Below are 26,379 nucleotides of genomic sequence, written 5' to 3' on the forward strand. Positions count from 1 at the left end.
GGCTAGTACCTGGGGTGTGGAGAATGGACCACGCTGCGTGCCCGGGGCTCTCGGGGAGTCCTGGTTGATTATTTGCAAGGCTACTGGCTCTTTTGGGATTAAAACCAGGTTTCTTGTTCAGTTTCTGAAACACAAAGGAAATGTGTATTTTTACTCAAGGCTTGGCAAATGTGTGCGTGAAACCCAGGCAGGGGTAATGACCCCCAGCCTGAGTGGATGGGCAGGAGGGGCATAAATAAAATAACATGGTTTGTGTGAATAAAATAGTGTCCTGGGCAGAGAGGGTTATTCCTGTATTGCTAAAAGAGAAGATGCTCTGCAAAGTCTTCATCTGGGCTTTGTTGTCCTTGTTTTATCTGTGTAGGAGACATTCCTGACAGATTTTTGTTGTGGTTTTTTTTTTGCTTCAAAGCAACTATGAAAGCTGTTTCTACGTGGGAATAAACAATTATTTCAGTTTTCAGAGGAAGGGCTGCATGCAACCATCTTTCAGAAAAAAAACAAACCCTTAGAAAGGGCCACTCTGCATGGGAGAAAGCTCTAACATGTCATTAGGAAGAAATGGTTCTTTAAAAGCATTACTTAAAGTTTCAATCTAGGGACAAAAGCAACCGGAATCATGTTTCTGTGCTCACGTGAAACCGTAGACTCCTCGGTGGCTGGTGTCGAGGAAGGCAGAGGAGGCGGCAGGCACTTGCCAAAGGGATGATTTAGTGGCCTCCCAGGTAGAGCGAGAGATTTATTTATTGCACGCCTCTGCATCAGGTGCGTTTCATGTGGCTGTATGTTCGATCTGTTCCAGTTTATCAAGAAGGAATGACCCGTTCCTTTTCCAGATGCCCAAAAATACGGAGAAACCTGGGCACTGCCATCCTGTAAACTCCTGCGCAAGCAAAACCAGGAGGATTCGTGCTTTATAGGAAGAGAAATTAAATTGCATGAGTTTCTTTTCATCTTGGGGATGGGAAGTCCAGATTTTCCATCCCTTGATGACCTGTCACCACTTTTATATTGATGGGCCCAAACCCTTTTCCTGCATTGGCTTCAGTGGGACTGACTTAGCTCCTGGAGAAGCAGCTATAGAAACGGATAAAAATAAAATGTTGGGGGGGTATTTATGTGAATGCAGAAAGTACCTCTTCCCACAGGGGTTTAATGGTGACTGTAGAGCCTGGAATGAGGATAAAATTATCTCCACCCTTCGCAGAGGGGTTTCAAACTCCTCTGTTCCTCCTCCATTTGCTTCTCTAGGGTCTCGTTATATGGGGCTTGTAAGGTCTTTTCTTTTAAGTATGACCAGTACCTTTTTCTCAGAAAAAAACCCACTTGATTTCTTAAATTAGGCAGCGGTTTATGATCTGCCTGTACTATTTTAATGTTAAGTTCATCAAGAGGGCAGAGGGATTCAAGAGCAGCATCTTCAGCCTCAGCTTTCCCAGTGTCCTGCTGCTAGGTACCCAGGAATCTATTTATAGGTTTATTTCTTTTCTTTTTGGCTTGTATCATGGGCTGTCTAGAAATTATCATCCTTGTTATCGCTCTTATTATCTTGTCCTTTCCTGTGACTGAGCTGAAGTAGGAAATGGATCATCAAGAAGCAAATATTTTCCCTTATCAGCCCCCGGGTGCCGCATGGGAAACTGTTGGCGCTGGGTAGAAAGGAAGGATTTTTGGAGATTGTCTTTTTTTTTTTTTACTTTTTTCCCCTGCAGTTGTGGCAGCCGGTCGCTCTCCCCGGCTACGCTGTGAGATCGCAGCAGCATTTTGCAGTCGGAGGTGGCTCATATTAAATGAACATCACAGATTTCTCTGGTGCTTTTGCGTTGCTCCAGGAGCTCTTCCATCCCACCGGCTGCGTTTCCTCCTTTCCCTGCCTCATCCCTGGCAAACAGAGCATCCCTCTGCCATCCAAAATCCCGTTGGAGTCACTTTCGGGCTTGGCATGTCTTGAACCTCCCATGGCCGTCGGTGTCTCGAGTGCATCTGAGCTCAGGAGTGATGCTCAGCCTCTATCCATGGCTCAAGGATCCTTCCTTGCGCTGGCTCCTGAATAAATCCCTGTGTGGTTTATTCATCCCTCAGCCTCGGTGCCTCCAACCCATCCCTGACGCATGTTCTTCCTTTCTGCCTGGTGAGAACATGTTCAAGCTGGAAACTGGAGGAGGCTGCATGCTGCTCGTGGTCTGGAAATGAAGCAGCAGCAGGTTTGCAAACCTCTATCAGCCAGACCCACGGCTGGAAGTATTTACTCTGGACCAACTCCATATTTCAGGCAGTTTTTAAGCTTCTGGGAGATGAAACTGGATGGCAAGACATCCTATCTGGTGTATGGAGGTGGCAGAAAACCAAACACCCAGAGGACATATGGGAAGGAATTGCTCTGGGCAACCTATATATTGCTTATGTAAAATGACCCTAATGAAGGGGATTATTCCCCAAATTGGAAGGAGACCTGTCTTCAAACCTGAGGCAGAGTGTGGGCCCTGGGCACTTTCCTTCCGTGCTCAGTTGGGCTTCGGGAGAGATTAATGATGAATAAAACGGCACTGGAGACTTGTTAGAGGAGGGAAGGAGCAGCTTGGAGCTCTGCTGGTCATGGGAACGGGGGTGATTAATCTTTTTGTCAAGGGATTTGAGGCAATTAAGCAGTATAATTGTGAAATTTTGGATTGATGAGCTCCTTAAAGGGAGCTGGCTGTGGCGAGTGTTAATTTAATAAGAACTGAGCAACTTTTCCCCGATCCAGCTTTCTTGAGCAAGATGAAGTTTTTATTGGGGAGTTTCTTTCTGTGAAAGCTGGGCTTTGCTTTGTGATGGGCGAGACCCTCGGGCACCTTCCTGGTCCCTTCTCCGCAGCATTTGCCTCTTCTTGGGGATGTGAGCGGTGAAGCCCGGCCGGAGGGTCATGCCGCGGAGGCACGGCTGCTCGCTCGCGTGCCACCACTTCCATGGAAAGCATGAATTTCTGCAAAAATTGGGGGAAAATCCAGCTCCTTGTCGTACTGCTTTGTGATTTATTTTTTTTTTAACCTGCTTTGTGATTTTGAGCTTGCTGCAAACTTGCGGCAGCTCAAGGCAGGATTAAATGCTGTTTAATGTGGATTTTTGCTCTTTGTTTTGCTGCTGGAGTCTTTTTAAGGAACAAAATGCTGATTTATTCGTTCTGGCAGACAGCAAGGGCTGCAATGCACTAGTTAAAAGGGATGACAATGGATGCTGCCAGCAGTTTCACTCCTAAACATGCATTACAATTACTGGGGTTGCTGCAGTCCTCTAGAATGCAAAGAAAGTGCCACTTTCTGCTGTATTGGTGCAGCTGGCGAGGGTTTGCATGCTCCGTTCAGCCATTATTTGGGGGCAGAAGAGCTGGTTTTCACTCAGGGTGCACAATTTTCAAGGCTTGTGCTGGAGACTGGAGTTTGTTGTTGCTTTTCTTGCAAATCCTCTATAAATTATAAGGGAAATTGTGGACTTTCTGAAGGCAAGGTTACGTATTGCAGTGTGTCTGGGGGGAGCTGGGCATCACCGATGTGACTTCGCAGGTTTGCAGTCTCTCTCTTGCAAGGAATTGCAGTCAGCATCTGCTGTGTCTTTCTTCCTGCTGGCACTTTTCCCCCATTTATAAAGACCATCAGCTAAGCTCTTTTTTGGGCTTGCTCTCTTGGAAACAGTGGGTTTTGCTACCTGTGAACTTCATCTGATGGAACATTTGAAAGGCCCCATTCAGTCATCATTTTTCTAATAGCCATGTACAGCCGGCATCCTACGGACTTCTGCACAACACGCCCGTGTTTGTTTATAAATCAGATATCAAACCCGGATATTAAATATTAGCCTTGACTTCAATATGCAAGGAGCAGGCTGAGTTGTATTGCATAAACCTTGCCTTTTATATCTTGACTTGACAAGCTGTACGGCAGAAATTGAGACTGAAAGAAGGAAATAGAGTGCGGGACAAAATCAGTGCATGGTGTGCAATGGCCAAAGCACCAGAAAGAGCAGAAAACACATCTAGCAACTTGCACGAGTGGTCTTTTGGGTTGAAATTCTTGATTTCTGGGAAGAGCTGCAGGGTTGGTGCCTTCAGAAGAGCTTCCCATCAGTTTGGCAAGAAGAAAGGCTCTGTGTGCTGAATCCTGCTGATTTTTAGGCATTTCTTGGTGCACTGGTCTGACCATGAACACGGTGGTGGTCCCCACTGGGACTTTGAAGCCACAGTCTTTTGTCTCTACTCACGGTGGGATTGGTAAGAGTTTGCACTTTTTCCTGGTAAACAGGGGACAAAGCACTTTTTTTTTTTCCTTGGGTTTTAACTAAGGTTGAAGAACAAAAATATTTCCAAAATTGAATTTCTTTTTCTTGCTGCTTGCTGCAGCATTGCAAGATCTAGATGTGCCCAGCTTGGTAGAACCACGAACCGTGCTGCCTTGGGCTTTCTCCTGAAGCAACCCCATTTTTTATCAGTTTAGATGCATGTGGCGTTTTGCATATCATTTCTGCCTATGAGATAACAGGTGCGTGGTTAATTGTGTTCCTTAATTATGGGATTCCTTGCCTAATTACACCTGGCCCATTATGAGCTGATTTAACTGGTGATGAAAGCGGTGCTGCTCCTCCAGTGGAGCCACGCTAGCTGGCTCTTAGCAAATAAGCACGGTGCAAGCTCATTGGTGGGTAGCTAATTAAAAATCCCAACAGTTTGGGGCATGAAGTGGCGTTTTGCTGCAATGGTGCTTTCGTTTTGCTGAGCTTGGGAAATAATTTCTGGGCGTGCAGGTCCCTGCGCTACCTGCCTGATGGTCAAAGTGAATAACACAGTAATAAATTACCTCTCCCCCCGCCTTTTTTTTTAACTTGCTTTTGGATTTTTAGCTAGTTACCATGGTAACATTCCACCTTCCTTTTTCTGGCGAGTCTCCAAAGTCGCTGCTGGAGGTAGCCTTGGGGAGACAAGTGTGAGCTGAGCAGAGCTTTGCTCTCCATCCTCTGCAAAGTCGGATGCGGTGCCCAATGGGACGTATCAGGTAGGGACTGAAGCATTAGGACACTGATAGGTGTGGGCTGCAAGAACGTCAGACCTTCTAGTTTAAGTCGTTTGCTCCATCAGGACATTGATTCCCAGCCTAAATTTGTTGCCACAATCAACTCCAGCAGAGGCATGAGTTATTGCCCATACACTGGGGGCTGGACGATCCTCCATTAGATGCCCAGGTTGAAAACATTGGTGTTCAACCAAGTGCCACCATCCCATCATGGAGGGATGCTGCACACTTATATCTACCCAGAGAGAACATTTGGCCCCACTGTATCCATTTTACCCATGCAGAATCTGGCCATTCAAATTGCATCTGGTTTCTTTTTTTAATCCATCCATCCTTCCTTCCTGCCACATTTTCTACAAGGGAGCAAACTGCTTTCCCTATTAGGACCGAGATCTTTGGAAGAGATTTGCAGCTCCCTGGAGAGCTCGTAATGAAAAGATCTGATTTCTAAGTGTTTCAAAGCAGCTCTAGGTTTCCAGGTCTCCCTTGTTGCGGTTAACCACTGACAGACGACATAGCCTGGCTCAAAGCAGAGCTAATCCTTTCCTTTCTCTTTTCAGTTCTTCTGGGTCCTTCTGGTGATCTTCCTCACGGAGCTGCTGCTGATATTTATCGAAATCATCTTTGAAAACAAGGTGGGTGCAATCAGGAGGCCTGTGGATGCTGCACAGCAACAAACTGCAGCCTCGCATGTCATCGGGGAGGAAAATCCTCAAGTATCCAGTAGTGTCTTCCCTGAAAATGGAAGGGTTTCATTGCTCTTGCTCTTCTGGGGCTGCCCGTTGTGCTCCAGAGCTGCGATGGATCTCCAGCACCACCCAGAGCCCCTGCCGCAGCCACAGCTCCCTGTGCAGACTCTTAGCCAAAAACCTGTGGGTTTTTTGGGTTTTTTTTTGAGGGCTCATTAAGCTCCTCGCCTCAATTATGTTAACTGCTGGCTTGCATTTGCAAGGAGAGGTTTGAGTTATAGCTGAGCCGACGAGATGGTAAATGCTTCCAACGGATGTCCTTTCTGGCCTCCTGCCTTCTGCTGAAGAAACCCTGCCATTTTCAATTTAATCTTACCCTTGCTATCGATCAAACAATTAAATAGTTAATCTCAATCTCTGCTGGCTCAATGAATGCACGGGGCAGGAGAACAACATCTGAAATACCTACTTACAGGCTGTAAAAATCAATTCCTCTTTGCACAAACAGCTTGATGCTTTCAAACACATCAAGGTTGGGGTTGGGAGCTATGTGTTGGTGAGCCCCAAAGACAGGTTGGGGTTGGGAGTTATGTGTTTGCTGAGCCCCAAAGTTGAAGGAAGGCAATGGGGGAGGACGCTGCCTTTTGGATGCTGTAGCCAACTCCAGCCAGCAGCTTCCCAGAGCTCTCCAAAACCCTCTGATCCCTGAAAAATGTGGTGGACCAGTGGAGAGATGTGCTTCTGAGGAAAATCAGATTGCTCGAGTCCTTCCCACATACAGATAATCAATATGTGCTGCCACGTAGAGGCTGTATTTTTGTGAAATTCAGCATTAAATCCTCTGCTTTGTTCCACCTTTGAGCTTCAGTGATGGTGCTCAGCACCATCCTGCACCGCAGGGATGCAAGGGGGAAACGCTGGTACCATCAGGAAGGGGGACTGCAGCCTTGTGATTAAACTCCTAGATTGAGTAGAAGCCATTAGTGCCTAAAGTGTCCCTTAATTTAAATTTAACGGGCAATATCAAAACCTAATTAAAATCAAACAATGAGGCAGAGAGAAAAGAGAGATCCAACAAGCGATGAATCCACTTGACCCAAAATTGTTCGGAGGCACAAATCTGCATTTGGAACAATGGTTGTTTATTAAACTTGTTAAAAACATATTTAATTGGATTTTGTATTAAATCAGCAGGGACGAGGAACGAATTTAGTGGCCTTGAAGCTACTGAACATTGAAATGGGCTCTGTTGATATGCAAATGGAGTTCTGGAGATTATCAGAGATAACGGGTTTGGCGTCCTTGAAGGGAAGGGAGTGGAGAGGTCTCATAATCAGAACTAATGATTTAACCTTGCAACATTTATCTCTCACGTTAAAATCAAGATTTAATTACAGAGGCTGCCTCCGGGCTGTCATCTTCTTGGAGGGAAATAGGATCATGGGGTGAGCCTATCTGGGAGCAAAACAAGCAGAAAACAGTAAAACCTGGGCATTGCCCATTGTGTTTGGTCTTAGCGGTGGGCAACCCGGGAATTAACATTTTAATAAACTTCCACATGAGCAATTTCTTAAAGGTTTTTTCAGATCCCCTTGCCTGATCCCTCACTGTCGGCAGGCTTTGTTTGCCGCTCTGACGTGCCTTCATTTCTCTTTTTCTCATGTTCTTCTCTCCATTCCCGGTTTGCCCAACCTCTAATTTTCATGTCAGAGTGAATTATGAAAAACATTTTCTTCCCCCCCTTTCCCCTGCTTCTAACTCAGAAAAAAGTTCCTTTTTCCTTCATTAATATTTCTGCTTGGCGGTTTGTCAGGAGTCAAACGGCAAACCTGCGCTGGGCTTTGCATAGGACATTTCGAGCCTCTGCTCCCAGCTCACTAATAAGCTTCCCAGGCATCTGTAAAATACATTTTCGATTCAATTAGTGTTTAATGTGAAGTGCCTGATGTGTCAAAGTGTCCTCGAAGATACGGCTGAAGGAGGAGCAGGGAGAGCCCCAGCCCGGCTGCACCATTCCCTTTCAGGGCATGATTGAATTGCTGAATGATTTGTTGGGATTAGGAGTGATTGAGGGCTCTGATGAGGTCTCTGCTCCTGCACGTAGCTCATCCCATGGATAAATCACTGTGCAGCCAGTGGTGTTGGCTCTCACAGCCCATTTCACCTCCTCCAGCCCCTCCTAATGCAGCAGAAACCCCCCTGGCAGTGGTTAAAATCATGTTAGTCAATGGGATTGGAGAGCTTGAGGGAGCTTTTGAAGAAGTCACCTTAATAATTCAATTTAATAGGAAAAATGGGGTGGGTAAAGGTGAGTGGGTCAGCTTGCAAGTGCAGGAAGCGGAGAGATGCTACAGGATGCTGCTAACCCTGAAAACTCAGAAATGATGGTGCTAACCCTGAGAGCTCAAAAATGATGAATTTTACCCCAAGAAATAGGCTTGTGCCAGCATGCAGATTAGATTCTTTACTCCAGTAACAGTTGGCAACGCGTGCTATGAAAACATATTCATGTTTTGCAATATATTCCCAGTGCCTTTTCCATGTGTGAGCTGTGGTTTTGGTTTTTTCTGTCCCCAGATGAATGCAGTTTTCCACTCCAACGTCCAAGAGGGCATCAGACACTATTACGATGACCTTGACTTCAAGAACATCTTGGATTTTGTACAAGAAAAGGTTCAGTTTTGAAGGGGGGAGTGTGTGTGTGTTTGTGGCATCAGGGAGGTCTGCGTGTGAAGTTTTTCAAGCAGTAGTTAACTCTGTGCCTCATTGAACCAGAAACATTAGTTTTCCCTGTATTTTTAGAGTTTATTTCCATCTCTAGGGTGCCTTGCTTGATCCATCTTGAATAACTTGATCTTTCTTGGTTTGCACTGCTCTTTTTGCACAGTTTTGCGTTGTGCTGCTCTGTAAGCCCACGCCGTTGGTGTTTTCAGTGAGTTATTCTGCTGTCTGTGCCCCCTGTGAAGAGCGTTTTCTGCTCCACACCGTAACGTGGACCATGCCAGAATATTTATATTTCCCAGTCTTGATGGGAAACCAGTGCCTAATGCCTGAAAGCTTTTTGGTAGCTACCCCAACCTTAATAGAGACAGATGGAGGAATAAAATAACATGTGCTAAAGCTGCTTCAGGGCTGCAACAACCCTTAGATAGGCCACCCTAGGTAAGTCACTTTACCCAAGGTGTCATCAGTAGCTGGCCAAGCCCTTGACTCAACGGGAAAATTGCAGATAAGGTGTTTTCACGGAGCAGCTGGAAGGAGAGAAGAGCTCCAGCCTCTCCATGGGCAGCACTGGGAGCAAGCTTCTCCTGGGATGGCGAGAGCTATGTCCAGTCCAATATTGGGGCTTGGCATAGCCTACTTTAATTCTTCTAGGCGTGTGGTTGCATATTCTGTCTCAAATCTTATGATTAGAGCCTGCCAGGACTTGGCAGGATCTGTCCCCTATCCTCAAGTCAACCTGCAGGTTGATAAAATCGTCCTCACAACTCTTGTGGGTTTTTTAACCAAACTTTTGACACACTGCTGCTCTTGCTTTCTATTTATGCACGACATAGTTTGTTTAAGGTACTAAATATTAAATTATTACATTAAAATGCCTTCCTAATGCCTGCCATTGAGCCCCAGGCAAAGCAACAATGCATCCCCCACCAAGTACACCAAAAGGCCAAGTAAAGTCAGGATTTGAAGTTAATATCCATGCTGCTAAGCGTGTAGCTGGTCTGGACAAGCTTGATTGGCTCTAAAATATCATTTGGTTTTTCCAGTACTGGTGAGAAGCCGTTCCTGGGAATTTGGGGGATGTAGGTTTGCTCATGTTTTGAGTGAGGGTATTTGGTTTACCTGTTATTTGTGTTATTGCGGGAGGGAAGCACTCAGCTCGAAGCATTTGGCGAATGAAGAAAAGTGGGAAAAAAACCCAAAAACTTGAGATCTAGGAGAGAAATTGCAGTGATGTTACTTTTCCTGGGTTGGTTTTGGAGAGCAGAGCTAGGCTTTGCCAGCAAAGCTGCTTTCAAATGAGATTTGTTCTCACCTTGGCCTGATTTCTCTCCTTTCATTATGGGTTGGAGCATCATAAATATGTGAATCTTATCTCCTGCTTTGAAGAAAAGGAGACTGTGAAACTCCTTCTTCTTTGATGTAGCTGGAATTTAAGGCCAGTGGTGCCCTCCACGCTCCCCTCTCTTGGCTTAAATGCCTGCTTTTGACTCTTGGAGTCATCATTACTGAGCCGAGTTCATTAATAAGACTGAGAACCCTCTGAAGGTCTCAAGACACGGCTGATTCTGAGAAAGATCTGAATCTTTTTCAAGTTTTACTCTAACCTCTCTAAGAGGATGCTATAATTCAGACCTCTCTGTATGAATGATAAACGGATGCTGCTGGGAGCAGTCACAAAGTCCATGTTGGAGCCATCCTCAACGAGACTTGGCAAGGAGGCTAGACCACAAATCTTCAGATAAAACAGATATATTTGTGGGAAGGTTTCTGTATCTCCAAACAAGCCAGGATCAGGCACTTATCTTATAATCTCACCCTATTTTTAAAACATTTTTCCCCGTCTACTTCTTCACTTGACTTTCTATTAAAAGTTTTCAGGGGGAGAGCTTCATCTCAAAGTCTCTCTCTGTACTAAAAGAAGTTGTGGCCACTTCCAGTGTTGCCGTTAAGTCTTTAACATCTGCATGTTTTATCTTGTAGCAAGAGAAGGAGCTTTGCAAGAACGTACAGCTCATTGCTGTGAGCTTTTATGTTAGCATATGATTTCCAGACCAGGAACAGCAGCAATGTCAGCGACTGAAATGCAGTTGCTTCATCCCAAGTGTAGGACCGGGGAGAAGCAATGCAGAGGAAGAACTGCTTTTAAGAGAAGGGAAATTGGTTTTATGGGACCTGAGCAGGCCAGTTCACTTTGGGAGGATGAAAACTTGCAGTCAGTCTGGATGGATTGCACCCAGACCTGCTTTTTTGATAGAAGACAAGCTCAGAGCAGCCTGTTATCATCATTTAGTGGTTATTCTTGCCATTTTCCCTATTAAAAACCTTGTCTATGCATAGGTTAGCTGGCACACAGCTTATTTAGGTCAGGCAAAGCCACACTACACTCTGTAGGATTTGAATTCTGCTTAAACCCTCTCTCAAGTGATGCTTTAAACTAGACCCAACTGCCTTCATACCCTTAAACCAGTATCATACAGTAAAAATAACAAGTAATTATGGTCCCAAGTGCCAGGCATTAATATTTTACTTTAGCAGGATGATGGTGCAAATAATGCAGTTTTACTTGTTAACACTTACTCAGTCTAGCTGCCTGTGAGCAAGGAGATATGGAAATAAATTGCCCTAAAGAAAATAATCCTTGTATGTTTTTATAACTCGTTTTTGCTGAACTACTGCCCTTTGCAGCCCTTGGATGTGAGGCTGGAGACCATGATGACTCAAAAGCCAGGTTTGCCCCAAGTCAGTAACTGCAGCTATCTGCAGCTCCTCGCTTTATCTTTTTTTAATGGCTTGCTGAGTACAGGTGGAAGAGGAGAGTTCAAACTGCTTTGCTGATCACAGGATTTGAATTTCAAAGAGCTGCTAGGGCTATGGTTCTTGCTCAGACCCGAGTGGCTCCAAACTCAAAGTAAGTCTCGGAGGGATGAGGGTGTTGCGCTTGCAAACCTCCTCCTTTCTTCTTGGGGAAGATTAAAGGCAGCTTTCACCAGCATGGCTTGTTGGAGTATGTTGCTTCGAGGGCGATGGTTTTAGCCATAATGAGCCCGCATCTTGCGGGTGACAGTGGTGGTCCTCGACACAGAGAGATCCTCGAATGCGACCTGCGAGACTCTTTCTATAGGCTCTCTTTGGTTTTTCTGCTTGTTATGCTTCTCTGAGCTCCGGGAGCCTGCATGAAAGTAAAACCCACTGAAGTCTGTCTCAGCTTATGAGAAATAAATCCAGGCACAACAGTAGTTTGGGCTAAACCTCTCTTTGCAGAGAAGAAAGCACCCTGGTGAGGCTTCCTGGCAGCTAGTAGCCCTCATTATAAGCATTTTGTACCTATTTTTGCACAGTTATAAAAGCAAGTGGAAAGAACTTCTTTGCAGCATGGGGATATCAAATAGGTAGCAATAGCCAGTATCCCTTTGGGTGTTTTTCTCCCCCTCTTTCTAGGCAACTTTTGCAAGCCAGTCTCCCTCACCAATACGGATAGGATTGAAAGTAATAGAGAAATTAAAGGCAGGAAGTTAGGAAATAGTTGTAAATCTGTGGGTCAGCTGCTCCTGGCCATATCTGCCCATTTTGGCATGGGAGGAGGACAGGAGGACCCCAAGTGCTGGTGGCTTTTCCTACTCCCATTGGCCAAGTATTGCCACCAACCCCTCAGCAGGAGGGGGAGCAGATGCTCACAGGGTTAAACCTCTTGTGAAAACTGCTCCTTGAAGAGTGCGGTGCTTAAAGAAATGGGGAAAACGTGTTTTTGTTCTGTCTTGTAAGCACACACACCTCTCCTGCCTACTTCAGGCTTTTCTTTCTGGGGGAAAAATGTAAAGATTCAAGCTTGTTTACCAAGAGAAGAGATGACTCGGTATATAATAAACTCACTTTTATTCTGTGGAGAACAGAAAATGACTTTCATTAAACTTTTTTTTTTTCATTGTGTGAACAGAAGAAAAAAGAAGCTTTTTTCCTTTGTAGCTGTAGCATTTGATCTCTAATTTAACTTGACGGGAAGAGAAATCCCTGTTAGACTGCAGAGCCTTATTAGCATTTTGTCGAATGGCACCAACTAGCTGAGCTGCCTTCAAGAGCCAAGAAATACATTCATTCAAGGCGCTGAAAGAGCCATCTCTCTGGTGTGCCCTGGGAATAGGATGGATTAGTCACCTGTAATTAAATCAGTGAAGCATGAATGAGCCTGATCATTCCTGGGCTTGTGAAAGCACAGATGCTTCCAATACATGGATGTACACATCTATAACTGCCACACGCCTCTAAAACGGGGCTAAAAGGAGTTAAACACCCACTTTTCTTTTTTTGTATGGTGTCTTCAACTTCCTATTTAGGGTCCTGGAAAGCAGAAAATAATCAGGGCTCTCAATGCTGGTGTTGCAAAGCAGCGTTGGAGATGCAGGGCAAGGCTGGAGGGAGATGCGTTGATGGGCTGGAGATGTCAAGGTTTGTTCGGCTACATGTCTCATCCTCTCCTTTTCTTCTTTTTGCAGTTTTCTTGCTGCGGCGGTGATGAGTACCGGGACTGGGAGGTTAACCAGTACCACTCCTGCAACGGCAGTGGGCCGCTGGCGTGCGGGGTGCCCTACACGTGCTGTATCAGGAAGGTAAGGCAGCCGAGGCACCGAAAGTGCCTTTATTTCCATCAATATTTCAGCAAAGCCCCCTCTTCCAACTGGTTATTTCTGCATATTTCTGCACTGTAGGGTTTCTTGTAAGCTGCATTGCCATCTTGCAAAGCGGTTTGCGATAGCATCAGCATGAGATGCTAAAGAAACTAAAAAATATATATATGGGCTACACTGTATTTCAGTAGAGACTGCTGTTTTAATGTAGAATAAATATGAAAGCACTGCACTATTAATTGCATTTTTATCATGCCGAGGCGTTGTTAGAAACGCCAAGTTCCCGTTTTTCAACCTAATGTGTGATATAAAATGGTTTGGGGGATCGTCTCGCAAAGAAATAGCAGAATCTTAAAAGGACTTGGCTGCATCTCAACATGGATCCGAGTGAGCTGTTGTCCTCTGCTTTCCTGTCCAAGAGGATGCATTTCTCAGCTGGCCGCCGCGGGGTTTAGTCATATACGGGGATCAAGTTTGCTGGTGTCTGCTCCTAATGAGGAGGTTTTTGAGGGTTTTGCTGAAAATGGGGCTGGGAGAGGTATTTGGATAAAGAGCCACTCTTGTGCAATGGAACAAGAAAAGTCTTGTGAGCAACTGCTCTTGCAAGTCTGCATTTCTGACACGCTGCGAGTTGGGTCAAACGGAGATGGAGAGAGGGAGGAGTGGATTTGCAGAGCCATTAGGGTCTCCTGTGCTGATTTTCAGAGCTGGAAATCAAGACACCCCCCATCAAGCAGTGCTTTTCTGCTGCAACTAAGCTAAGTGCTCCGACACCATCTTGTTTAATATAACCGTCCACCTTGTTGCAATCGATCTAACACATGCTGTGGATAAAATGCCAGGAGCTGGGCCAAGGCAGGGGAAAAAAAGTGCAAATATCCCTGGTTGCTGTGGCCAGAAATGCTATAAATGTTGCAAAAAAGGATTTTCTAAGGGTAATCCTGGTAGCCAAACCTCCTCGAGGTTCAGAGCATCAGGAGTATCAGCATTGCCTCTGAACCCTGGCCGTGCCCCAGGCTTTACTAATTGCACAAGGAAAATAGATCATCAATCTTGTATTGTTGTTGGATTTTTAACGGAAAAAGGGAAATCTGAGGTGTTTTAATTATCAGTGGAAGTCTGACATGCAAATCAGCTGCAAAAATAATTGTCATCTCTAATCAGGGCATTGATTAAGAATCCTAAAGCTCCTGAAGATGGAATTAGAAATTCATGTGTTGTCCTTTTGTATTACGAGTGAGGATGTGTTAGAGAGAGTCAAGTGCATTTTTCAGTATTTTTACACTCCCCACGGTTTTGGGTTGACAATTTGGCAAACAAAAGACCTCAGCGCAGCAGGCAGTATTGGAGAGAAAGAAATCACAGGTGATTAATATAGTAGGGTAAGAAATAAGGCAACTTTCTGGCTTCCCATTGCAATGAGCTGGGTCTGGAGGATGCTCTAGCGGAGGACCGGAGCAGCCAGCCCCTGGGAGGGAAAGTCCACAGTAAATCCTCTACATATTTTTCCAAGAATTAAAAGTCCATGAATATGGTTCTGACAGCCAGAGCGGTTTTATGGGAAGCGAGACCTCACCAAATGTATCTAAATCTCCATGAGAAATGAAACCTGTTCCTGGGGAGAACAGTAACCAGGTAGATAGATGTAGCCTTATTCTTCAGAGTTCTGTTTTTTGGCACTGCAGGGCACTTTCGGTTAAGAAATCAGCCCGACGCAATATTAATTATTAATTAAGAGAGCCAGGTCCCTTGGGAGTTTTCTGCTGTCTGCGACATAAAACAATCTAATGAAAATTCAGTTTAAACAACAGAGCGAATCCCCCCAATAATTGCATTTACCATAAGGTCTAGCACGTCTGCTTGTAGCTATTTGCTGAAATTGCAAAGTCGTCGTGGGGTTTTTCCTTGCGGGCTGAGAAGGTGGGAGAAGGACCTCTGCACCTCAGGATGAAGAAGGTACCTGTGTGTGATACTCTGGACATACTTGGTTGGTTCTTAGCGACGTGCAAGCCCTGCTGAAAACGCTTTCCGCCAAAATATGTTACTTGAGGGCTGAAGAGAAGATCTTGCATTGGCCCTGCAACTGGAAGGATAACAGGGACCACCTGGATACGTGTATGAATTCTTCTGCATTGAGTAGAGATGAACACGATGGTCTCTCCACTGTGAATAACCTTTTTATCAACCAGTTATCTATCCACTGGTTTGTAGGGCAAGGAATCCTTCTCTTCTTGTGTGCTTCTTCTCTATTTGTGCCTTCATGAATAAAAGATGGAGAGCAAAGCATCCTTTTGTCTTAGAGGACCTTTGAGATTTAAGAGGTACCAGAAAAAGTCATTTGGAAATGTAATGTGGAAAGAACGAAAGATGCTGTTAGAAGCGAGCTTGTCTAAAGGAAGCAGCATGAAACATGGATTAGGGGATTGATTGCAATGTGTTTTCAACTTATCATTAAATACAGGCATAAAACCACCCTGTTTTCCAAGACAAGGCTTTTTCTGTTACAAGACCCTCCCAGAGCTTTGTGTTGCATCCCTGGGGCATCTTCCAAGGCAGGCTGAGTTGCAGTAATGAGAGCAGACATCCTCCAAAAATGCTCTGGCTATTTTGAAGAGTCTCGTCTCTGAGGCTGTAGGCCTTAAAGTCTTCCCAGGAAGAAGGAATGGGCAAATACGCGCCTGCCTGAGGGTGTGAAACTGGATCCTCATCTCTAAGTGCTTTTCTAAATGGTTTTCCAAGGCACTTGTGCCTTCTCCTGGGAAGCTGGGAAGCTGCAGTGTAGCTGTGCCTCTGCCAAGCACAGTGTCTCCGAACCCTTTGTGAAGTGTCACTGCTGACATCTGGCACTGATTCGGGGGTGAAAAGCAGCTGGTTAAATAAAAAGTGCAAGGATTGCAGTTTTCTGCCATTGGTGGGTTTTATACGTCTGTGTGTTGCTCTTTTGTGACCCCTGAAGGCATCAGAATGCTTTCTGAAAGAATAAAGGCTTCTATCTGGTTTTATGTTAGATATTTCAATTCAGCTCTGACCTTCTTTTGCATGCAAGACCTTGACAAAAGTCGATCAAGGCTAAAACCTCACTTTTCTACCTTCTACCCTTCTCCCAAATACAAGGTGTTGAGGGAATTACTCAAAGAGACGGGCAGGACTGGAGATGATTGAGAAACCCTTGGTTATTTAATGCAAGAAGGAAGAAAAGTGGTGATGAATCTGTGCCGTAGCCAGATGTGTTCAAGCGACAAGCCCAATAGAAAGCAACGGTGTTTCACTGGCAAGGGTCCTGTGATGTCCACAAAGTGACTCTGAAAAGCAAGGACAACTGAAAGCTTTTGAGAAAAATGGTTCATTTTTTTTAATGTAAACCAAATAGATGGATCCTTGGTCACGTACAGGTTCTTTTATACTACTATTGGCGACAGCATTTACCTTAGGGGGAATTTGCAGTGCTCTTATGCTGAAGGTTTCTGATTTCATGCTCCCAACCCTGGATGAGATCTCTCTCTCAGCGACGCTAATGGGTGCTTTGCTGCTGATGTCCAGATTTCCCCACAGGTCTTTCATATGCACAGGGACTAATTAGTGTCCTTAACTATGCCCAGTTTGTAAATAGTGTCTTGAAATGGTGAGAGATGGGATTTTTGATGGCACTGTGAGTAATGTGGTAGGTACAGAAGCTCTTGGTAGGGTAGCGCTGGAATAATTTCCCTGCCAATTACAGAAGGTACAAGTTGCAGCTTTATGGATACAGTCTGTCTGGAGGTGCACATTTCTTTTATGCCGTGTCTTGCTGGAAAGCATAATTTACATCTAAATGTGCACATTTCTCTTTTTCATCTCTGGCCTCTGAAGCACGGGATGTTTTTGTTTTGTTGTCCAGGAGCTTTTACTGGTTTTCAAAGCTATCTCTCTGAAAGCATAATAATTTCAGCATGTTATTATTCTATGGGCACAAGGCCCCTTTAGAAGCACACAGTGTTACGGAAGCTGCTGTTTGATCCATGAAACAAGCCCCCAAAAAACCCATCAGAAGATCAGTCCTGAGAGGTGCAAAGTACCCAACTAGTCCAGGATGTGCTGGAGCTACTCTCCAGCTTTGGTTTTTTGGGGGATGAGCAAGAATCAGTTTTGTAACCCAAAATGTACCACTTTCTGTCCTGACAGAAGCAGAGGGATAAGATTTTATTTTATAAAGGTCCTGAATAGCAGTGTTTGGCCAGGATTTTGCTCATTAGCTGCAGCTCTTGAAACAATTTTGTTGACCAACAAAGATCTAAGCTTTGGGGATGTCTAAAATCCTTACGTTTCTCCTCAAAGTGGTGGAAGACTTTGGGGAAATTCCCCCTTGATTTCTGGAGAGCCCAATACATTTAATCCCTGTGAAATTCCTTTTATTATGGAGAAACACGACTGAAGGTGTTAGAAAAGGTGGCTGGAATTAAACAAGGAGAAAAATCAAGGGAACGTTTTGAAAGAGTTGCTTTGCTAAATGCTCATGTGACGTGGAGGTGGTCCCAGCTCAAATCGCTGGAAAAGCATTGGGGGGACCTGAACATGCTCCAAAACAGCAGAAACCAGAGAGAAGGGTGGTTTAAAAAAATAAATTAATTAAAAAATCCAACAACTTATTGCCAACGTGCATGGTTTCAGCACTGCATTTGGACAAAAAGGAGCCTGTGGTAGCAAAGCAAGATTTGAGGGTAGCTGCTTGCCTTGTGCTATGCTGAATGGTCGAGGCAACTGGGTGAGCTCTTCTATTTCTTATTTTTTTGTTCTTATTTCTTGTATTTCCCCTTTTGCTTCCTCTGAGCTAAGTCTGTTCACCAGTTCTCTGTTCACAGGTCCCTGGAGAAGTCATTAACACCCTGTGTGGATACAGGACGCTCAATAAAGAGGTAACTGGCTTTTTCCTTTGTACATGTGAGATGTGCTTCTCCTTCCCCAAACCCCCTAAAATGAGACAGTTATCTGCAGGTAAGCTCTTTCCCCACCAAGGATGGCTGTTACTGCAGCTGTGTATAAATTCATTTTTATCACTTTTCCCTGGCATCTCAGGGTGTTGCTCAGGCTCACAGAGCACGGGCAGGCTCATGACATGTTTGGGTAGTCCCTGTAGGCTTTGGCGTGGTTTTTCTGGATCAGCCCCGGGAAATGCTGATCCTGAGTTGTGTTTTGAGGCTTGGTGGTAGAAGAGAAGCTGATTTTGAGGCCTTCAGGAGTGACTGTGGGACTGTATTGCAGCAGAGAGCTGCGGTATCTCTGTGCATATGGTCCGTAGCTCCCAGGGACAGTTTTTTGGCAAGAAAATCCCCAGGAGAGATCCAGTCCAAGAAATCAATTCCCAAACACTTCTCGTGCCACTCCTTTGGCTTGCAAGAAGAAGCAAACGCAAGAAATAACATCTCCCCCCAACCCCAATGTCTCAATCAAAACCGTGATGCTTCTCTCCGCTCTTCTTCCAGCGCCTGGAGCTGCTCAATGTTATCCATGTGCGAGGCTGCATCCATGCCGTCGGGCTCTGGCTCAAAGACAACTTCGAGGCCACTTTGGGCATTGTTTGCTCCCTGCTGCTTCCACAGGTATGTGGCAGATCCCGTCGGCATCTTCTTGGCTTCTTTCACTGTGCTGGAGGAGGAAAATAATTCATTTTTAGTTTGTTTTTTTTTCCCTCCATTTACATCTGAGATTTGTGTCTTGGGCAGCAAACGTCACAGCACTTTCTAGAGCACCCTTAGCAAAATTAACGGTTTATGACTGCGGTGCTGGCTGTCTTGTAACTCACTCCTGAAATCTAATTATTGATCAAGTAATAGCATCTAAAAGCAAGGCATGCATACGTGAGCACAGCAAATCCTTTTATATTTGGTTTTATGGCTCTCTTCAAATAGAGCATAAATATTAACCAAAATAAACCATAATCGTAAATTTAGCAGGGTTTGCCATGCCTCATGAAATCCAGTTCCCAGTAATGATGCCTGAGGATCCAAGCAACTTTCCAGCACAGGTAATTAAGCTCTTCATCACAGATGCTCGATATGGAGAGAAATCTTGTGTTGCAGCTGGGGCTGTCCCTTTGCAACACTGTTGGCACTGTGCTAGCAAGGAAGTGAATACTTCTCTTAAATCTTTCCAGAATTATTTCTGACAAAACTTTGATGATTTAGTGTTGATTTGATCCTTTTTTGATTCTTTTTGAGGCTCACAAGCCAAAGCTTTCTTTTTATCTCATTGTATGAAATGTTGGGTTTGCCACTGGAGGTATTTGGTGATGCTTTCCAGATACGGGGTTTTAATCTAAACGGGAATGAAATTATTTTCTTTTTTTATGTGTTTCCATTTGCAGTGAAAGGTAGAATAGTGGTTGAATAAAGCAGAAGCTGTTGGGGAAATATGTGGCACTTTGAGCTAATTTTTTCAAAGGATGGACTTTCCTCTTGAGCTCTCAGATGGTCCAAATGAAAAACCGAGACAGGGGAGCAGTTTGTGCCCAATTCACATTTCTAAAGTGCTTTCTCCAAAGCATGCAAATGAACAATGGACTTCTGCTGTGCTACCACTAGGAAATGCAATGGGCACAGAAAAGGGGTGAGAAAGTGCTGTAATAGAGGCGACCGCTTCCATCTGCCTTGCAGGATGTTGAGAGCACATTACAGGAGCCGCCTGTTGCGTTACCCATTAACCTGCCAACGTGATGCTCTTAATTGGGAAAGATGGGGAGAAAAACCAGAGATGGCAATAAGGATTGCTGAGCCTTGATGAATATCAAGTGCTTTTGAGCAAGCATTGTGATTTTTCTGTCATGCCGTTAAATGCTCTTCAGATGAAGAACCTTGTTCTTCCCATCTGCTCATGATTTCAAGGTTTTAAATGTAAATCGGATTTGATTCTGTCAAGTTTTGGAGGGAATTAAGTTATAAATGGCCATCTGCGTTGCCAGGAGCTGTCAGCCCAGAAACAGCTTCATCCCCAGCAGCTGCCAGTAGAAAGCTGGGGTGAGAATATTGTCCATGAATTGCCGATCCAAGGGGGAAGGGGTTGGCATTGTTGATGTGGGGAGTTGACAGTGCCTTGAGCTTTGGGAAGAGTGAATGTATTGACCTGTCCCATCTTTGGCCTTTGGGTATTTGTCATGTCCTGCATGGGACACGTGCCTCTCCGTGGAGCTGCAAACCACCTTGGTGGAAGACTTGCATGATGCTGGGGAGAAGGTTGGGATGATGATCCATGTCCCGAGTCCAGCTTTGGGTTTTGCCCAATTTCCCTCAAAGTGTTGCTCTTCCTTAGGCTCAAACTTCAGCTTCATCTGTGATGGTGAGCAGCTCAAGGGCTCAAAGGTTGGGGATTTGAGCTCGGCTGATGTTCATCATCTGAGTGCCCGAGATTTGTGCTTGGATTCGGGGTAAGCAACCAGCTCTTCTTGTGCAGAAAGAAGGACCCAAGAAAAGTTTGGCTGACGTAGAGCGCCCGTGGAGAGTGGGCAATTATTGTTCTCAGTGTTGTCTTTCCATCATGCTCAGGTGTGGGAAACCATCAGATTTTGACTTTCCATCATGTGGGAAGTTACTGAATTTTTAAGTTTTCTCTGCTTTTCCCCAAATATCTGTGAGACGCCAAGGCCACAGGGCAGGGTGCTTGGCTTTGCTTTCTCAGGGGTGTGGGCATCTAATTGGGTTTGGGAAAAGCTGTAAATCTGCTGGGTCCTGTTGGGTGTTGAACTGATCGAACGAGTGAGGAGGCAGGGAAAAATCCTGCCCAGGTATGTCACTGTGCAGCAGCCAGCCTCTCCCCTGGCTGGTGCAGGGCAGAGGGAGTTTGTAGTTTTATGAGCGGTCCTAAATCACTAATGTCTACACCTTTTTTAAGTAAGTCATCAAGCAATGGGAAAATTTGAGGAGTTGGGAAGTGGTTGTGTTCATTTGTCTTCATTCAGAGCGAAGCATAAACACACCAACTCAATTATTTTTCTGCCTTTGCAGAGTACCTTTAATTCTCTTCTTTCTTTTTTCTATGTTTCATTCTCCAGTAAAATCCCATCTCCTTGCCCTTCTTCTCAGCCAAACTGCAGACCGAGGCCAAACTGTGATGCATTTCATATCGCTCTCAAAGAGACATTTTAATTTAGTTGTTGGCAGTCAGTGGCAAATTCATGTTGTGGCCTCGTACTAGTTGTGTTTAATTATGAAGCAACCCCAGATCTTTCAGCAGGTGCAGCAAAGCACATAAATTTCTTTTCTACTGACTCCATCCCTACCTTCCCTGCCTCTAGCAAGATTATCTGAGGACTTTACAGCATGGGTAAATTGTGTTTTTAGTTAAAATAAGCCAAATAACCTCTTGCATTGCTCTTTCCCCTTTGCCATGCCCAGGTGCTCTTTTAGTAGCTTTTACACTGACCTCAGGAAAAGCATCTCCAACTTTTCTATTCCTGTGTCTTTACAGGGGGTGTTTTCTGATGGTATTTCATCCTCCTTAGCAAAGTGAAGATGTAGCCACTGTAGTAGAAACAAGTGCACAAAAAAGCTCTTCAACCCCTTTTTCTCCATCCTAAAGAAGCAGAAAATGGCACAAGTCCAATTAAAGAGGAAAAAAATCTCTGAAAGGTCACTGCCAAGCGTTAGTATTTATCGACTCAGCGGTGCTGCTGACTCTTGGTGAATTGTTGCTACCTCCGTTTCACTTTGGTATTTCATCAATCTCCAAAGCTCTACATTGGGAGCAGCTACAGAGTAACAGGGCATCAGTGTGGAGGTAGATGTTCCCTCCTAAGAGTATAAATCCAGAAGATCAACTATTTCAGTCGTCAAAAATGTAGCATTAGACTTGCAAAAGGCATTTTGCAGGTAGGCGTCTTCATCTCTTGGTGACAGTAATGTTAAATGTTTCCTTGTGTAAAGGGCTTTGTATTGCCAAAGTTCCCTTTTTCTTTGCGAGATTAATTTGTATTTTGTTTGCTTTTTAATATCTTAGTTGCTTCAGGGGCTGGAAGGCGGTATATTCTCAAGTGGCTGACGCGTGCTTAATGTAGTAGAAAAGGAGAATAAAAGGGATTTTTCCATCTGCAGTCCATGACCTCTGCAAGAGCCTGGTCTATAAATATCAATTTATGGAAGGAAAAGCCAATAAAAGATAAATGCTTGCTTTTTACCTGATTAGCTCTGGGAAAGCTTGAAATGATTCAACTCTTCTGTTTAGCAGGATCCAGCTTTACAGCCGCCCAAATGGGCAAGGACCTCCAGAGCCGGGCACAAGCCTGCACAGCAGCCGGTGATGTTTGCATGGAGAAGGGTTTTCTTGCAGAAAGTTTTGCTTGCAGAGGACACTCGTTGGGCTGATGGATTATTTTCTCCATGGTTAGAGTTGGTTTTGTCGGGACCATGATGCAGTGGGATGTGGTTAATCATGCTGTCACCCTGCGAGGGCTCTTGAGCATCGTTTTGTTGCTATTTTCTATCCTTGATTTTTGCCCTTGTTAAGCGAAAGCCAAATTGAGCCTTGCATGTTTGATTGCCCAGGAAAATGTGACTGGAAGAGCTGAGCTCCTTTTGAGTGCTCTGCAAGGCCCAAAAATGCAACCGTTCCACCCCGAATCAAGCCACTGATCGCATGCACATGCTCACATGCATATGCACACCCCTAAGGGAAAACAGCTGTGGTTTTCCAGACCTTTTTCTTGTTGTATAATAATGTGAAAATGAGCATTTGAGCCCTTTCCTTCTCTGCTTCCAAAAATGGTCCTGACTCCAAACATGCTGCTTTTTGCCAGACGTGGAAGAGACGAGCCATCAATCAATGAGCATTTCCCAGTGAGGAGGATATTGCAATTAGATCTTGGCCATATCAGCCCCATTGAGACCTATTCCTAATGCAAAACCATTTAATCCGAAAGAACAAGTGGAGCCGCTACGAGACAGTGAGCAAAGCTGGGGCTTGGCAAGTCTGGAGCTGAGCACCAAAAAGCCTTGTAATAATCTTACGGCACCTACATGCGAAACAGAAAGACATGGCTTATGTCTAGCAGAAGGCTCTGCACTGCACCAGAACCACAGAAATTGGAGTGTAGCCTCAAATACTTGTATATACTTCCTCAAGTGCTGGAAGAGAAGGAATAATCATTAGTTGTGTTAAAGTACCCCAGACTTCCATACTAACTTGATTTTGTTCTTGTGATGTTGGTAGGAAATTGGTAATTGTGACCGATGCTGTCTTGTTTGAAATGGTTTTAAAAAGTCTTCCTTGGCTGCTGTCAGCTCCAAGGGCAAAGAGGGCTTTGGGCTTTGAGGGAGAGAACAAGCGTTGATCCCAAGAAGTGCAATATTAGGGTTTATCTGAGACAGATTGTGCCGGAGAACCAGGATGCTTCACTGCCACCACGAAAAAGAGTGGAGAACAGGCGCTGAAACCAGCTGACCAAATATTTCCAGTCTCTTCTGGATATCTCTTGTAATATAAAGATGATTCTTCATGCCTTGGAGTAATAGCAGTGGATGAAGTAAGGCATTTGCTATGTCAGGGGCAATAACAATTTCTGGGAACGGCAGCAGGATGGTGTCCTTGCTCAGCTAGATAGTCCAACACCCGTAGCTTAATCATGATACAGCACTCGGTTATAATTAGTGCTACTGTTCTAAGTTGGCTAGAAATAATTGCAAGTTCCCGAGCAAAATAATGGGGGTTTTAATTTGCTTTTTGAGCTTTTGCTGGTTTGCATAGAGAAAACCCAAGGGTCTTCCAGTAGCAGGGACTTGCAGACATCCATGGGAACCTTCTGGGATTAAATGAGCATTTATAATTGGGGCTTAAAAATAATCAGACTGCCCTTGCCTGGATGCGTGTCCCCACATTGTTTTGGTGGGGCAGGGAGGTCACTTTCCCAGGGACTCATGGGGACAGGAGAAATACAAATGAGGGGTTTGATTAAGCGGCGTGGGAGGATACGAAAAGCTGCAAGTGATGAATGGGTTTTATTTCCCTGTCCTCCCAGGTGGCTCAGAAGCATCGTACAGCCCCTGGGAGTCAGAGACAAAATCCCTGAGGACTGGTGCTTTGGAGCGTGGGTTTTTTTGGTTGTTTTTTTTTTCCCCTCTGATGGTCATAAATTTCCTCTAGCTGCTTGGATGGGTTAGATGGGAGAATTTATGGCTGGCCTTCACTGACAGCAGACATCCCACTCACCCTTTTGCTGGTTCAAAATGAAGAAGCAGAAGTTCCTACTCTAAATTGGATGGGTTTGGGGCAGACTTCACCTGTGGCTCACCAGGGGAGTCCCAAAGTGCCGCTGAGAGATGGAGATCAAGGTCTTCAGCTGCAAAATGCCAGTTTGTATCAGCTCGAGGCCACCAGGCTGCTACGGGGAGGAGCTGGAGAGGTAGGAAATGGCAGCAGACCATTCTGTCCCCCATTCTGTTTTGCCGTGTATTTAGATATTTAATTTTTTCTTAAAAAAAAAAAAAAAACAAAAAACCCCCAAAAAACAACAAAGCAAGAGGATGGTGCAATGTTGTGTGCTTAGTGTGTTAAAATATAATAATCCACGTATTTGTATGGCCACAGTGAATACCATTGCTTCTAACGGTTGATGCTTTGGGTTTGCAAAGTTTCTCTTCTTGATTTGTGCTCAAGGTGGCCGGGGAGCAGAGGGCGAGGTGGGCACCGTGCCCCAGCAGGGAGGAAAACACGTGCGAAGGGAAGGATGCAGGAAGGATATGCCTGTGCAAGCCTTTGCATGTTCCCTGCTGCAGTGTCCGGATCGGAAGCAATGCAGTAATCCTCAAATAATGTCATCTGCAGGGTGGTTTTCTCCATACCTATCACCGCAGGGGATCCCCAACTTTGGGTGCCACCAAATTACCAATACCATTATCAATGCAAATTGCAATATATAGCTAGTCCTTGCAAAAATTAATTATATATATATAAAACCCTATTGTGACTTTCCGGTGAGTCTGCATGCTTTATTGATTCCCTTGATACGCAAAGGTCTTTGGATTTATTTTATGCATGCAACTGCTCTTGCACCCTGTAAGAGCAGGTACTCAATGATCTCATACCCCTGTGAAAACCCTGTGCATTTAAATCCCCCAGCAAAAAGCTCAGAAAGCAGCAGACTAGAGACTTCCCAAGACAGTGGTGGTTTCCATACTTCGCTGAATGCCAGCCAGAGAGAAGAGGCAATTTTCTGACTTTAAATGACCCGCAAGCAGTAACTCCCAAGCGGTTCTACCCTCACTCGCTGGTGGTTACCATCACGGGGAGGGGAAGTCAGGGAGAAAAGCAGGTTTTTAATTTTTTTAGCCTCATATTTGATACATTTTGTTAACATGCTCCTCTGCAACAATGCCTTCCTTGATATTGCAATGCAGTAAAATCAGCACTCACATTAGAAGTCTCTTTACTTCTGGAAAACATGGTGCCCTTGGTGCCGGGGATATTGAATGCATCTATATTCCTGACAGCTTTTTCTGTTTTCATTAAGTGAAAGAGGATATTTAGAGGCAAGCTGGAATGGAAGTTGGTTCATAACTCAGAGGAGAGTGAAGGCTGTGCGATGCAGTCTGTTGATTGAGGACTTGGGGTACCTTTATTCCATTCAAGAAATCCCCAGTTTAACTGGGATGCTGCATCCTGCAGTACCTCGGACGTCGCATTGCCATCGGGAGGAGAGGAGCAGGACGGATGATGTCCCCAAACCTGCCTGGTTTTCCAGAATTGGATTCATTTGCATTAAATTTATTGTAAACACAAATCTTTCCTGAATTACTGTTTGGTTTAGGGAGGAAAAAATTACATGCTTGCCTTAAAATTTGTCATTTCAAAGGTTTTTGCTTGCTTGGTCCTTTCACTGTATCAGCAGTGGGATTTTAATCTGCCCAGTGATGGCATGCTAATAGAAGTAAATAATGCTAAGGCTTAACATACATTTAAATATTATTTTAAAACTTCTTAAATCCTTAAAGGCTCTGCTGTTGAATATGGATTAGCACAATCTTATTATCTGGATCCGCATGGGAGCGGTTGCCCTGCACTTTCCCTACGGTTCATGGAGAGACGTAGCCATCTCCAAGCATCATCCAACCAGCCTTGGCCTCCTGCATCCCTGCCTGGAGGCTTCTCCAGCTTTTGGGGACAAAAGAGGGGACAGATGTGGGAGAGGAGAGCAAGAACCCGGTTGGCGTTTCCATGACAAAGTCTTTGGTTTTGTTATTTTTGCTTCGCTGCCAAAAGCAAGCTCCATCCCAGGTGACCGCAAGGTTGCACAGCCCACTTTTGGTCCTGTGCACGTTCTCGGAGAGCGAATGCATCTCACAC

General features: G+C 44.8%; 1 protein-coding gene across 2 annotated transcripts in view; it reads left to right on the forward strand.

Moving 5' to 3' along the window:
* LOC104319163 (tetraspanin-15) overlaps positions 1-26,379 on the forward strand; it is a 50,885-nt gene that overhangs the window by 22,090 nt on the left and 2,416 nt on the right. For both annotated transcript variants that reach the window (XM_069801146.1, XM_009920782.2), the window contains exons 3-7: positions 5,603-5,677; positions 8,309-8,404; positions 12,946-13,059; positions 17,916-17,969; positions 18,537-18,653. In XM_069801146.1, the coding sequence (XP_069657247.1) occupies positions 5,603-5,677; positions 8,309-8,404; positions 12,946-13,059; positions 17,916-17,969; positions 18,537-18,653 (456 nt within the window). The remainder of the gene's footprint in view (positions 1-5,602; positions 5,678-8,308; positions 8,405-12,945; positions 13,060-17,915; positions 17,970-18,536; positions 18,654-26,379) is intronic.

The sequence above is a fragment of the Haliaeetus albicilla genome, chromosome 13 (assembly GCF_947461875.1).
Source record: "Haliaeetus albicilla chromosome 13, bHalAlb1.1, whole genome shotgun sequence".
NCBI lineage: Eukaryota > Metazoa > Chordata > Aves > Accipitriformes > Accipitridae > Haliaeetus > Haliaeetus albicilla.